The sequence below is a fragment of the Pleurodeles waltl genome, chromosome 4_1 (genome assembly GCF_031143425.1).
Source record: "Pleurodeles waltl isolate 20211129_DDA chromosome 4_1, aPleWal1.hap1.20221129, whole genome shotgun sequence".
Classification (NCBI taxonomy): domain Eukaryota; kingdom Metazoa; phylum Chordata; class Amphibia; order Caudata; family Salamandridae; genus Pleurodeles; species Pleurodeles waltl.
In genome coordinates this window covers 811,097,165-811,111,196 of record NC_090442.1, presented here as the reverse complement: position 1 = coordinate 811,111,196, position 14,032 = coordinate 811,097,165, and the positions used below count along the sequence as shown (strand labels likewise).

Below are 14,032 nucleotides of genomic sequence, written 5' to 3'. Positions count from 1 at the left end.
CCACTGGCTTGACAGGTGGGGCAGGAGAGGCAAAACTCCTTAACCATGTTGGACATATTGGGCCAGTAGAAGTGGTTGACTAACCTCTCCCACGTCTTGGTTTGTCCCAAATGTCCAGCAAGGGGAATGTCATGGGCCAATGTTAGGATGAACTCCCTGAACAGCTGAGGCACTACCACTCTCCTAGTGGCACCAGGTTTGGGGTCTCTGGCCTCAGTGTACAGGAGCCCATCTTCCCAATAGACCCTATGTGTTCCATTTTTCTTGCCTTTGGACTCTTCAGCAGCTTGCTGCCTAAGGCCTTCAAGAGAGGGACAGGTTTCTTGTCCCTTACACAGCTCCTCCCTTGAGGGTCCCCCTGGGCCTAAGAGCTCAACCTGATAAGGTTCAAGCTCCAAAGGCTCAGTTCCCTCAGAGGGCAGAACTTCTTCCTGAGAAGAGAGGTTCCCTTTCTTTTGCTGTGTTGCAGTTGGTTTCCCAACTGACTTTCCTGTTCTCTTGGTAGGCTGGGCCATTTTTCCAGACTCCAGCTCTACTTTTTCACCCTGTGCCTTGCACTGTGCTCTTGTTTTCACACACACCAGTTCAGGGATACCCAGCATTGCTGCATGGGTTTTTAGCTCTACCTCAGCCCATGCTGAGGACTCCAGGTCATTTCCAAGCAGACAGTCCACTGGGATATTTGAGGAGACCACCACCTGTTTCAGGCCATTGACCCCTCCCCATTCTAAAGTAACCATTGCCATGGGATGTACTTTTCTCTGATTGTCAGCGTTGGTGACTGTGTAAGTTTTTCCAGTCAGGTATTGGCCAGGGGAAACCAGTTTCTCTGTCACCATGGTGACACTGGCACCTGTATCCCTCAGGCCCTCTATTCTGGTCCCATTAATTAAGAGTTGCTGTCTGTATTTTTGCATGTTAGGCGGCCAGACAGCTAGTGTGGCTAAATCCACCCCACCCTCAGAAACTAGAGTAGCTTCAGTGTGGACCCTGATTTGCTCTGGGCACACTGTTGATCCCACTTGGAGACTAGCCATACCAGTGTTACCTGGATGGGAGTTTGGAGTGGAACCTTTCTTGGGACAGACCTTGTCTCCAGTTTGGTGTCCATGCTGTTTACAGCTATGACACCAGGCCTTTTTGGGATCAAAGTTTTTACCCTTGTACCCATTGTTTTGTGAAGAGGCTCTGGGCCCACCCTCCTGTGCAGGTTTTTGGGGGCCTGTAGAAGACTCTTTACTATTTTTAGTTTTGGTTGTCTCATCACCCTTCTGCTGGGGAGTCTTTGTGATCCCTTTCTTTTGGTCACCCCCTGTTGAAGTCTTGGACACCCTTGTCTTGACCCAATGGTCCGCCTTCTTTCCCAATTCTTGGGGAGAAATTGGTCCTAGGTCTACCAGATGCTGATGCAGTTTATCATTGAAACAATTACTTAACAGGTGTTCTTTCACAAATAAATTGTACAGCCCATCATAATTATTTACACCACTGCCTTGAATCCAACCATCTAGTGTTTTCACTGAGTAGTCAACAAAGTCAACCCAGGTCTGGCTCGAGGATTTTTGAGCCCCCCTGAACCTAATCCTGTACTCCTCAGTGGAGAATCCAAAGCCCTCAATCAGGGTACCCTTCATGAGGTCATAAGATTCTGCATCTTGTCCAGAGAGTGTGAGGAGTCTATCCCTACACTTTCCTGTGAACATTTCCCAAAGGAGAGCACCCCAGTGAGATCTGTTCACTTTTCTGGTTACACAAGCCCTCTCAAAAGCTGTGAACCATTTGGTGATGTCATCACCATCTTCATATTTAGTTACAATCCCTTTGGGGATTTTCAACATGTCAGGAGAATCTCTGACCCTATTTATGTTGCTGCCACCATTGATGGGTCCTAGGCCCATCTCTTGTCTTTCCCTCTCTATGGCTAGGATCTGTCTTTCCAAAGCCAATCTTTTGGCCATCCTGGCTAACTGGATGTCCTCTTCACTGGGGTTATCCTCAGTGATTTCAGAGTTGTTGGTCCCTCCTGTGAGGGAACCAGCATCTCTGACTATTATTTGTGGAGTCAGGGCTTGAGAAGCCCTGCTCTCCCTAAGTAGGACTGGAGGGGGGGAATTTCCCTCCAAGTCACTATCTTCATCCTCTGAGTTGCCATCCTCAGAGGTGTTGGCCTTTTCAAACTCTGCCAAAAGCTCCTGGAGCTGTACTTTGGTAGGTTTGGGGCCCATTGCTATTTTCTTTAGTTTACAGAGTGACCTTAGCTCTCTCATCTGTAGATGGAGGTAAGGTGTGGTGTCGAGTTCCACCACATTCACATCTGTGCTAGACATTATGCTTCTAAAAGTTGGAATACTTTTTAAGAAACTAAAACTGGTTCTAGAATCTAATTCAAACTTTTACCAAACTTTTAAACTCTAAAAGAAATGCTAAACAGGATCTAACACAAGGCCCTAGCAGGTCTTTTAAGAATTTAGAAAACTTTTCAAATTGCAAAAATCAATTTCTAATGACAATTTTGGAATTTGTCGTGTGATCAGGTATTGGCTGAGTAGTCCAGCAAATGCAAAGTCTTGTACCCCACCGCTGATCCACCAATGTAGGAAGTTGGCTCTGTATGTGCTATTTCAAAGTAAGGAATAGCATGCACAGAGTCCAAGGGTTCCCCTTAGAGGTAAAATAGTGGAAAAAATAGATAATACTAATGCTCTATTTTGTGGTAGTGTGGTCGAGCAGTAGGCTTATCCAAGGAGTAGTGTTAAGCATTTGTTGTACATACACATAGACAATAAATGAGGTACACACACTCAGAGACAAATCCAGCCAATAGGTTTTTATATAGAAAAATATCTTTTCTTAGTTTATTTTAAGAACCACAGGTTCAAATTCTACATGTAATATCTCATTCGAAAGGTATTGCAGGTAAGTACTTTAGGAACTTCAAATCATCAAAATTGCATGTATACTTTTCAAGTTATTGACAAATAGCTGTTTCAAAAGTGGACACTTAGTGCAATTTTCACAGTTCCTGGGGGAGGTAAGTTTTTGTTAGTTTTACCAGGTAAGTAGGACACTTACAGGGTTCAGTTCTTGGTCCAAGGTAGCCCACCGTTGGGGGTTCAGAGCAACCCCAAAGTCACCACACCAGCAGCTCAGGGCCGGTCAGGTGCAGAGTTCAAAGTGGTGCCCAAAACACATAGGCTAGAATGGAGAGAAGGGGGTGCCCCGGTTCCGGTCTGCTTGCAGGTAAGTACCCGCGTCTTCGGAGGGCAGACCAGAGGGGTTTTGTAGGGCACCGGGGGGGACACAAGTCCACACAGAAATTTCACCCTCAGCAGCGCGGGGGCGGCCGGGTGCAGTGTAGAAACAAGCGTCGGGTTTTCAATGTTAGTCTATGAGAGATCTCGGGATCTCTTCAGCGCTGCAGGCAGGCAAGGGGGGGATTCCTCGGGGAAACCTCCACTTGGGCAAGGGAGAGGGACTCCTGGGGGTCACTTCTCCAGTGAAAGTCCGGTCCTTCAGGTCCTGGGGGCTGCGGGTGCAGGGTCTCTCCCAGGCGTCGGGACTTTAGGTTCAAAGAGTCGCGGTCAGGGGAAGCCTCGGGATTCCCTCTGCAGGCGGCGCTGTGGGGGCTCAGGGGGGACAGGTTTTGGTACTCACAGTATCAGAGTAGTCCTGGGGTCCCTCCTGAGGTGTTGGATCGCCACCAGCCGAGTCGGGGTCGCCGGGTGCAGTGGTGCAAGTCTCACGCTTCTTGCGGGGAGCTTGCAGGGTTCTTTAAAGCTGCTGGAAACGAAGTTGCAGCTTTTCTTGGAGCAGGTCCGCTGTCCTCGGGAGTTTCTTGTCTTTTCGAAGCAGGGGCAGTCCTCAGAGGATGTCGAGGTCGCTGGTCCCTTTGGAAGGCGTCGCTGGAGCAGGATCTTTGGAAGGCAGGAGACAGGCCGGTGAGTTTCTGGAGCCAAGGCAGTTGTCGTCTTCTGGTCTTCCGCTGCAGGGGTTTTCAGCTAGGCAGTCCTTCTTCTTGTAGTTGCAGGAATCTAATTTTCTAGGGTTCAGGGTAGCCCTTAAATACTAAATTTAAGGGCGTGTTTAGGTCTGGGGGGTTAGTAGCCAATGGCTACTAGCCCTGAGGGTGGGTACACCCTCTTTGTGCCTCCTCCCAAGGGGAGGGGGTCACAATCCTAACCCTATTGGGGGAATCCTCCATCTGCAAGATGGAGGATTTCTAAAAGTTAGAGTCACCTCAGCTCAGGACACCTTAGGGGCTGTCCTGACTGGCCAGTGACTCCTCCTTGTTATTCTCATTATTTTCTCCGGCCTTGCCGCCAAAAGTGGGGGCCGGGCCGGAGGGGGCGGGCAACTCCACTAGCTGGAGTGTCCTGCTGGGTTGGCACAAAGGAGGTGAGCCTTTGAGGCTCACCGCCAGGTGTGACAATTCCTGCCTGGGAGAGGTGTTAGCATCTCCACCCAGTGCAGGCTTTGTTACTGGCCTCAGAGTGACAAAGGCACTCTCCCCATGGGGCCAGCAACATGTCTCGGTTTGTGGCAGGCTGCTAAAACTAGTCAGCCTACACAGATAGTCGGTTAAGTTTCAGGGGGCACCTCTAAGGTGCCCTCTGTGGTGTATTTTACAATAAAATGTACACTGGCATCAGTGTGCATTTATTGTGCTGAGAAGTTTGATACCAAACTTCCCAGTTTTCAGTGTAGCCATTATGGTGCTGTGGAGTTCGTGTTTGACAGACTCCCAGACCATATACTCTTATGGCTACCCTGCACTTACAATGTCTAAGGTTTTATTTAGACACTGTAGGGGTACCATGCTCATGCACTGGTACCCTCACCTATGGTATAGTGCACCCTGCCTTAGGGCTGTAAGGCCTGCTAGAGGGGTGTCTTACCTATACTGCATAGGCAGTGAGAGGCTGGCATGGCACCCTGAGGGGAGTGCCATGTCGACTTACTCGTTTTGTCCTCACTAGCACACACAAGCTGGCAAGCAGTGTGTCTGTGCTGAGTGAGAGGTCTCCAGGGTGGCATAAGACATGCTGCAGCCCTTAGAGACCTTCCTTGGCATCAGGGCCCTTGGTACTAGAAGTACCAGTTACAAGGGACTTATCTGGATGCCAGGGTCTGCCAATTGTGGATACAAAAGTACAGGTTAGGGAAAGAACACTGGTGCTGGGGCCTGGTTAGCAGGCCTCAGCACACTTTCAATTGTAAACATAGCATCAGCAAAGGCAAAAAGTCAGGGGGCAACCATGCCAAGGAGGCATTTCCTTACACATAGTAACTAAGTGTTTTATGCCATTTAATAAATCATCTCAATTGCAAACAATTCAATTATTCAAATGAGACGACCAAGAAGATATCTAAAAAATAAAAATAAAAAATAAAAAGTGAATAAATAAAGCTGAGAGAGCATGCTTTGCATGTTAACCCTTTTGCTACTAAGCCTTTTGCTCCCCAGTCCTAAGCCTCTTTTTGGCTATTGGGGTAGTTTGCACTTAGGCCTCCATAAAATTTTCTCAACCTAAGTTAAGAGGTTAAGGATCTTGCACAGACTCCATACCACATGAAAGATCAGGTTAAAATATGTGTATCGTAATGAAATTGGGTACATACACACACATCAGTCAACTATACTTAGTGACTTTATTGCTGCTATGATATATTTAGCAACATACAGGCTAGGAGGATTTTTAAACATGAAAAAATTATTCTTACGATGGAGCCTTTCCTATAGCTTACCAACTAGTACTTGTGCAGCTGGGTTGTCTATTCCAATGGCTTTCAAAATAGTGGCCCCATCATTGGTTACCGTCACAGAGCTGTCTCTTCCACTGCTTATAAGTATTTTGTCCTGTTGAAAACAAAAAATACAAAGTAATAGAAAGTCACATAACTAATCAAATGGTCAACATTTTAATAAAGTGCTCAGGTGGGCTTGCTTATATAGCTGGTTTATGGAGGACTGTGGACTCCGCAGCAGCAAAATTTCAATGCCAGACCATCGCCATTGTGTGTTGTATTCTTAAACCCCATTTCAATATGGGCATCTTTCAAGCTGTCAAATGTACCCCCTGGAATAAATACATGGAAGCTTTTCACCTATTCCTTTCCCTGCAAACCAGGCACTCTTGTGGAGAGTTAAGAGCAATCCTGGGGCAAGAACAGTACCACGGTTTCTGATAATGGAAATCAATGACCTGGTCCCAAACAACATGCGTAGCCACTGCATGGAATGGTACTTTGGAACATGCCTAAGATACAACGTTGAATCAACATGCATTTCTAAGTTTACTTGACCGTAGGACTGTGTGCAGCAAAGAACAAAGACTATTTTCCTGGAGGATCCTGGTCTTTAGGTACATGAACAGGGTCAGACGGAGGGCTCCTGAAGAAAAACGGACTATGGCACTGACTGTTTCCTTTTCTTCATGTCCTACCGAATGAGGGTAACTACTACTTTCTACAGCAGAGGAAAGGCCTGTGTATTACTTTCACATGTGTCCTGCAGGGTTCGGATCTCAGTCATCTAGAGAGACCTGTGTCACATTTCAATGACAGTTCCCAGCCCTGGAATGTCCATTCTGCTCTTGACGAGATATTAGCACCTCTTCCCAGTGCAGACCTTTTTTCTGGGCCTACGAGAGCCTTCGCTCTCACCTCAGGGGGCCAGAACTCGGTCTGGGGGGGGGGCGGCACTGGTTTTGACCTGTTAGTGAACACATCAGTAGCTGGGTAGGTTTTCAGGGGGCACTGCTAAGGTGCCCTCTTGGTGCAGGTACTGGTGAATCCAAAACTGGCATCAGTGGGAGCTCACCACTACAAGATGTTTGATATCAAATATCTCTATATTCAGAGTAGCCATCATGTAGTTGGGAAACTCACAGTGACCAGTGTCCAGCACATGTATTAAAACTGCTTCTCTGTCCACTTACTATGTCTGAGAATCATATCATGCAGATATGCCTTCACATGTAATATAATGCAACCTGCCTTTAGGGCTGGAAGGCCTGCTAGGGCGATGACTTACATTTATTACATGCAGTGTTAAGGGGACATGGCAGTCGTGTTTTCATTTTTTGGCTGTACCAAGACACGCAGCCTGCAAAGGTAGTGGTCACGTGCTCAGTGAGGGGTCCCTTAGGGTGGCAGAATTTGTGCTGCAGCTCTTAGGTACCCTCTTTAGTACCGCAGGCACCGTTTACTAGGGACTTACAGTGGGTGCTAAAGGTTTTGCCAATTGGGGAAAAACAACTGTGGAGTTAGCAGGAACCCAGTGCACTTTCAGTCCAAATTACGCCAGAATCCAGGCAAAGGGGAGGGGGGAGTCAAACGAGGCAGTTTCCCACACTAAACAAAACATCTCAAAGTAGCCTATAGCACGGTCAATATATGACATTTAAGACTTTACATGGTTGGTTTAAGCAGGACTAAACAGAAGTTGCAAGACATTCAAGATCTAGTGAAAAACTCTTCTCACTATCTAACAATTATGGAATGACTTGTTATCAAAGGTAAACCATTCAGATTGTACACTAACACTATAATTAATAAGACAAATTGCGCACTTCAACTTTCACTTTTTCAGCAAGTATTAACCCCTCTGTCCACTCCAAACTTAAAATAATATTTGACACAATTAATTTACCTATGGTTGGGCTGGAACAGCACGGAAAAACATCACACTGCTAAATATACTGCACAAAAATCAAAACCTGGCTGAGTGTAAACCCATGGGAAGGCTCAACTGATTCCAAGTTGCTTACAGAGCCATTGTCACTTAATCATGTAGAACAGGGCATACTGGAACAAAGGTCCACATCCAAAGTGGTGTGGTTTATATCCAAACCCCAAGACATGTAGATATACATTTGTGGTATAGTGACTGAAGGGGTGAAACTCAATCAATCTTATCAAATATTATTGAATACCATGGATATCCAGTAACCCAACCATTAAAACAAGGTTACTTTGAAATACAAAGCATATAAATGTTCAGACTCGTCTACGCCCTCTGAAACTGCCTTAGCAGCTGACATGAGTACCATAAAAGTCATTTAATGCAACATATGCAATGTAAGAGATTAAAACAAATGTGTTACACAACTTGACTTCACAGTATCTCAAAGGTCAGCCCTGGCCAGTCACAAGATCCTACAACTATAAATGCACACTATCAGCAATGAAGGAAATCAGATCACCACCCAACATTAAATATTTTACAAAATAAAATTAACACTCCCTTTGAGTTGACATTTTAAGAAATGTTAACATAGTTACTTTTAGTAAAAACTAACCAAAATTCCTTACCATTCCTTTGGGCCCTAGAGTGCTCTTAACTAAATCGCCAATTGCAATGGCACCAACGAAGGAAGACTGCAACAAAGGAGAATTTTTTTCAGTAATAAGAAACAGACACCACAATTCTAACTTCTATCATCCATGTAACATCCATACTTACCAGACGGGCTGTCTCTGCCCTCTCTTCATCTGCACCAGCTTTGAAAATGTTCATTGGTGTAAGTGAAAGAGATGCCTGGGAAAGGTAAATTTCAGTGGTGCATGTTAGTTGACTATGTTTAAAGTAACTGTGCCATTTCAATCGATCAGTCTGAAAAATAGAGACAAAGCTAGCGTAGGAAATCTAAATGATAAAAGCAAGCAAACAAAGCATTATTCTCTTACAAAAAAAAAAAATTGAGGTTTTTCTTTTTTAAAGTACAGAAACGTTACCTTAAAGCCACTAAGGCCAAGACACAGTTTACTTTACATAATAAGTTTGTGAATACAAGATGAAAGGTATAGCGTTTTAACACATGGTCCTTAAGTGGTTCTGGGCAAAATGTCCCAGGTGAAATAGTGAGCGACAACCTCTGGGTAAAGGAAGATGCCTCAAGTGGGCCTCAATGGTATCAATCAAATTTCACCTCCATCAATAACCCAAAGTACTTTAAAAATATGCCCTAAACATAAATGACAAAAAAGGTCCACATTGTAGGATAAACAGATTGCTGAATGCAATAACCTTCTGCCAACAATTTTAACATGGAGACCCAAGTATAGATCCCGGTAGCAGTATATACAGGTAAACAAAAGACCATAGCTCTATACCTGCTGCACATATAAGTTGAGGCCCTCCCTTTTTCAGTGAGTTCCCGATGTTATGTTCAATTGACAATCTGCTCCTCATTCTAACAGACCTCTGGTGTGGGCGAGACCTGTGTTGTGTGTCCTGGCTCTATATGATTTTGGCATGTTGCTCGATAACAATGTAATTAATTATTTATAGTGGTACACCCATTGTGATACTATTCTTTTAACTATGGGTGGCTCCTGTCCCATGGAACTCCTAAGGGTTGGCGTTAACTTATAGTAGTAGGGTACAATCATTGTCTCCTGCACACCAGTGGGGAAACAGCCTACTGGTTTACCCTGGTAAATCAATGGAGTATGTCATGACTGGACCACCTCGTTCTCCACAATCAAAGTGTGCAAGGGAGCACTTAGGTACATAAATGTGGGGTAGACTACAAACTTAATGAAGGGAACCTCGGAATTATGGGGTGCTTTACAGGGTTTAGTTGTAGTCAATGCTGCAGTTTTCCTTCCGTTCTCTGACCCTACCCCCTTCATGCTGCTTTCCTGATCTCCATCTTCCTGCCCGCAGAATTCTTTATAAAGACCAGTGCAGTTCTCTGGCTGGAATTTGCAACTGAGCGTAAGGTACAAGAAAAACCTTTTGTTGATCACAGGGTCTGGAGCAAGACAGTTCCAGCAGGTCTGCCTATGGCCTGGCACAAACAAAACCGGAGTATTTTATGTGGCCAAATGAAAGGCCAAACAATTCATGCAAGGAGATGGGGTACTGGCTCATCCCCTGCATCCAGTCTCCCGTTCTGCTAGAGAAAGAAGACTAAACATCTGATTGACCAAAAGAGTATGAATGTCCAGACTAATACGCAGAAAAGAATGAGCTCACTTACGGGTAGATGAAAGTTTGGAGCTAACTTTGAATTTGAGTGGACAATATGGTTACCAACTACCATAGCAGAGATATGTTGAACCTTTTTGCTTAGGCAGTGCTCAGTTGCTTCCGCAGGCAAAACCTTTAATTCAGTCAACGATAAACCATGTGATCATATCCGGAAGCTCCCAACAAACATATGCTGCAGTTAGTGAAAAATAATGCATTTAAGATAATTTTACTGATCCTCACAAGAGAAGATATTACTCCCACCCTCACATCTGTGACTTTTTACATGTAAAATAAGTCACTCTCTTTTCCTTAAAGGGTCTTTCTTTAAACAGGGTCTAATTTCAATAATCTAGCTGCCTGCACACAAAGAGTAATAAAGTTGATCTCCATGTGGTGTGAGTTATAGTTGTTCGCGTTTCAATGTTTGCAGCGTACACTGCAAATACATATCATTAACCATGAGTTTGTTTGAGCAGGTCCCAAAATTGTGGGTGGTTTTCACCAGTAAGTCAACAGAAGGTAAACTAACCAAATTGGCAGAAAACCTTATTGCTTTCATCATTTAAAAGTTACAGTACAGCAAAATGAGTTAATCCTAGAACTCTGGCGTTTTGGCACAAAAACAAGCATTAGTACATCTGTACCATGTTCAAACTGCCAGTTACGCAGTCCCCTTCAGTTGGATGCTGGGGTGCACAAAGCCTGGCAGAGCAAGACTCGCCTACCTTGTAAATACAAAGCTGCTGCAAATGCTTCGATAACTTGGGAGTAACTACCATTATAACTCACTCTTATAATCCCAGTCACATTCTTTCATTTAACAAAGTAGGCATTTTACCTCTCGACTGACCCTAAATAAGCCCTTGCTATTTTCAATTAGTAACCCGGGAGCCGTCTCAGGCCATGCCTATAATAAGTAAATAAAGAAGGCTGGTCGGCCAGGCTCCCCTCCCCATGACACCAAGAAGAGTGTTTTTTAGCTCAGCAATAACAATGTGCTTTTCATGACCGCCAAACGAGCTATCTACACACAGAAGATTGGTGGGGTTAGCCCACAGCTTTAACGCAAACAGCAGAGCTGTACAGCAGTCCATACATTATAGAATCCACTGAACAAAAGCAATAAAAGCTAAAGTGTTAGAAATGGGGTCTCTAGTTGGCAGTCGGTTTGCACCCTGTCCAAGTAGGGACCCTCACTCTAGTCAGAATAAGGGAGATAACCCGCTCAGATAACCCCTGCTCACCCCATTGGTAGGGGCAAGAACACGTCTAGGATAATAAGGACCAAGTCAGGAATGCTGAGAGGATCAGGGGAAGAATAAGGCAACGGGATGAGAAGGAACAGACATTAGAACAGAACTAGGACTACAAGAAGGATGAGATCCAGTAGGCCTCTAGGGCAACCATATGCCATAGGCCATAAGTATCAGACACTCACCTACAAAAGCCCTTCCTCTTCTAAACCATCACTGTAATCTTTTTTGGTCAATGACCGTTTAAAATCCCCAATCACAGTTCTTTTCATTCCACTAAAAACACATCTTACGCTTTACAGATTAGAGTCTAGGAGCGCCTTTGGACTGAAATGTAAGCACAAAAGGGTCGCTCGTTTGAGTATGGTAAGGAATTTAGTTATTAGTTGATGGGGCAAGTAACCAAGTAATAATCATAATCCTTGCCAGCATAAACCCTTTAAGTCATTAAATTAACCAAAGCTCAATTTCCTGATGGCTATGGCAGAGAGCAGGCATACTTAATTTAGAGGCAATGTGTAAAGTAACTATGCAGTACTAAGGCTGTACTATAAATTAAATTAAAATAATTTAAAAAAACAAGATAAATAAGAAAAATATAGTAGGAAAAGGGAACAGATGATGTTAATTTTTAAAGTGTTATGTAAAAATAGTGCCAAGAAGCAAAAAGTGCCACTATAGTCAAGGTCACAGTAGAACAGGACCTAGGCACAAATCTGAGGCTGACCTCAATGGAGCATGGTTCAGAAACACTAACCAAGATTCTCCCAGCCAAAGATTTTACCTTCTGCTTTTAGTCCTATAAATCCCAATCTACCACAGAAGTACACTCTTAACACACTCTGGGACCTTAGGGTGGATAATCTTCTAGGCTCTTCAAACATTTCAGACAACAGGTTCAGTACTCTTCTGGTCTTCCACATGTCAAGTAATATTGTGAAGCAGATGTATAGTGATGCCCCATTTACGCTTGGTCTGAACTACTGGGATGCCCTAACCAATGAGATAAAGGATTTGAGGTCTAACCCTACTCAGTTTGGGCATTTTCAAGATGGCTGAAGTCTTCACCCATGCTATACTTGGGGTCTGAGTGCTGGTGGTACGTGCAGTGTGTGTGCAATGGCAATCCTAGTATTCTTCCACATCTATCACCAATATTCAGTTTTAGTCAGTCCCTGGGTACAGACAACTGAGATTTCAGCAAACACACAGTGGTTAAACACAAATTGTTTTAGCATGTTTCTCTCTTCTTTAAAATGCACCCAAAATATTATTTTACATAAATCCATCAAGATCTGACACGGTCAACAAGAGCCCACTGCGATGAAGACTAGTATGGCTAAGGGTTGGTGGCGGCACACAAAGAGGAGCAGATCTGGGTATTGGCTACATGTGCTTGGGGTGGAGGCCTCTTTGAAGTTACTCAAGCCCTTGGGACCAGCCCACAGGCCATCCTGCAAGGGCACAACAGCACCTTTCCATACCAAAATCCTTTAATTCCTGTCATGTGATCAAGTTTTTACCTCATCTCTCCTACTGAAGAGATAATTACTGCCTGGCAGAATTGGTAGATCAAAATGCAGATTTTGCTTCCAATTACGCCTGGCAGGGCAAACTGCACACAGTTACATCACCAGAAAAAATACGGTTAAAGCAAACGGCAAAGAAAAGCGGGGAGACAACCCCAGCAAGGGAAGCATTTCCAACAAGTACCGTAAAATTGTGTAATATTAACCTCTGTTATCATGCTTACAAAAACAGAAGTGCTGTATTTTGGTCAACAGCCAGCATTTTAATGTTAGAAAGGCACTCTTTAAAACTTCTGAAAGGTTGACGGCAATATGTAAAGCGTTTTCAACAGTACAAGTTTTAACAGCAAACCCATAACGTGTAGTAACACAGATCAAATGCAACGGGGAAACTTCAAAGGGGGGGGTGGCGCGTTCAAAGGGACATCTATGTTGCCGTACTGTAACCGCGGCACGAGCGATATTGGACAGAATGGGAAAGGTGCAACATGACAAAGCAGGGTGATGCTTAAGTGACAGCAGGCCTCTAATGCCCATTAAAGGCAGTGCTCGCGTACCTGGACATAGCTAGACTAAAACGTAACAGTCGATACGCTATGGAGCATAGGAAGCACCTAATACACCCGCCGAGTTCCCCACCCTGGAAACACTTTCTATTAAGACTCAACCGACACGATGCCGGCCGCCGACACTCCCTTCCCCTCTGAAACCCTGCAGCACTCACCATGGCGACTAAAAGGAGAAAAGAGCCGGCTAAAGAGACTGCGCGTGCTGCAGGAAAGACAGACTGACTGCCCCGCCGACGTCAGTGCGTTCCAGGTCAGAAACTCACGCTTCCACAGACTTCCAACGGCTAATGCGTTAGAAACAGACGACGGACATGCAAGTGCAAAGCGATAGCACGTTGCATAGGGATCTGCGAAATGTCTAGTAGGAGGGAGTAGCCATTTTAAAAAAGTAAGCTTCCCCGTTTGAAGCCGACAACATTGTGGGTTGGCTTGGCTTGGCTTCGTGTAAACAAAGCAACATTTTTAGAAAGATGAAGACCACCGAGCAATAAATGCAAAATATAATTTTACAAACTCATATTTTTTTTAAATTGTCAATAGTTCAATTTATAGTAGAATGCAGAATCGGCAAATTACAGCCAGCGGCAAACCTTCTGTCATGTTTGAGAAACACTTTTTTGTATATTTAGAATGAAATGGGAAAACGTTGTGCTAAAATCTTAGTGATATATTTATTTGTATTGTAGTTATTTATTTGTTAGT

The 14,032-nt window shown here is 44.4% G+C and overlaps 1 protein-coding gene across 1 annotated transcript in view; it reads right to left on the bottom strand.

Moving 5' to 3' along the window:
- CCT2 (chaperonin containing TCP1 subunit 2) overlaps positions 1-13,611 on the bottom strand; it is a 474,987-nt gene extending 461,376 nt beyond the window's left edge. Inside the window, exons 1-4 of the mRNA XM_069229541.1 lie at positions 13,486-13,611; positions 8,465-8,539; positions 8,314-8,379; positions 5,746-5,857 (exon numbers count right to left, since the gene is read on the bottom strand). Of these exons, the coding sequence (XP_069085642.1) occupies positions 5,746-5,857; positions 8,314-8,379; positions 8,465-8,539; positions 13,486-13,488 (256 nt within the window). The 5' untranslated portion in view covers positions 13,489-13,611. The remainder of the gene's footprint in view (positions 1-5,745; positions 5,858-8,313; positions 8,380-8,464; positions 8,540-13,485) is intronic.
- Positions 13,612-14,032: the final 421 nt, after the last annotated feature.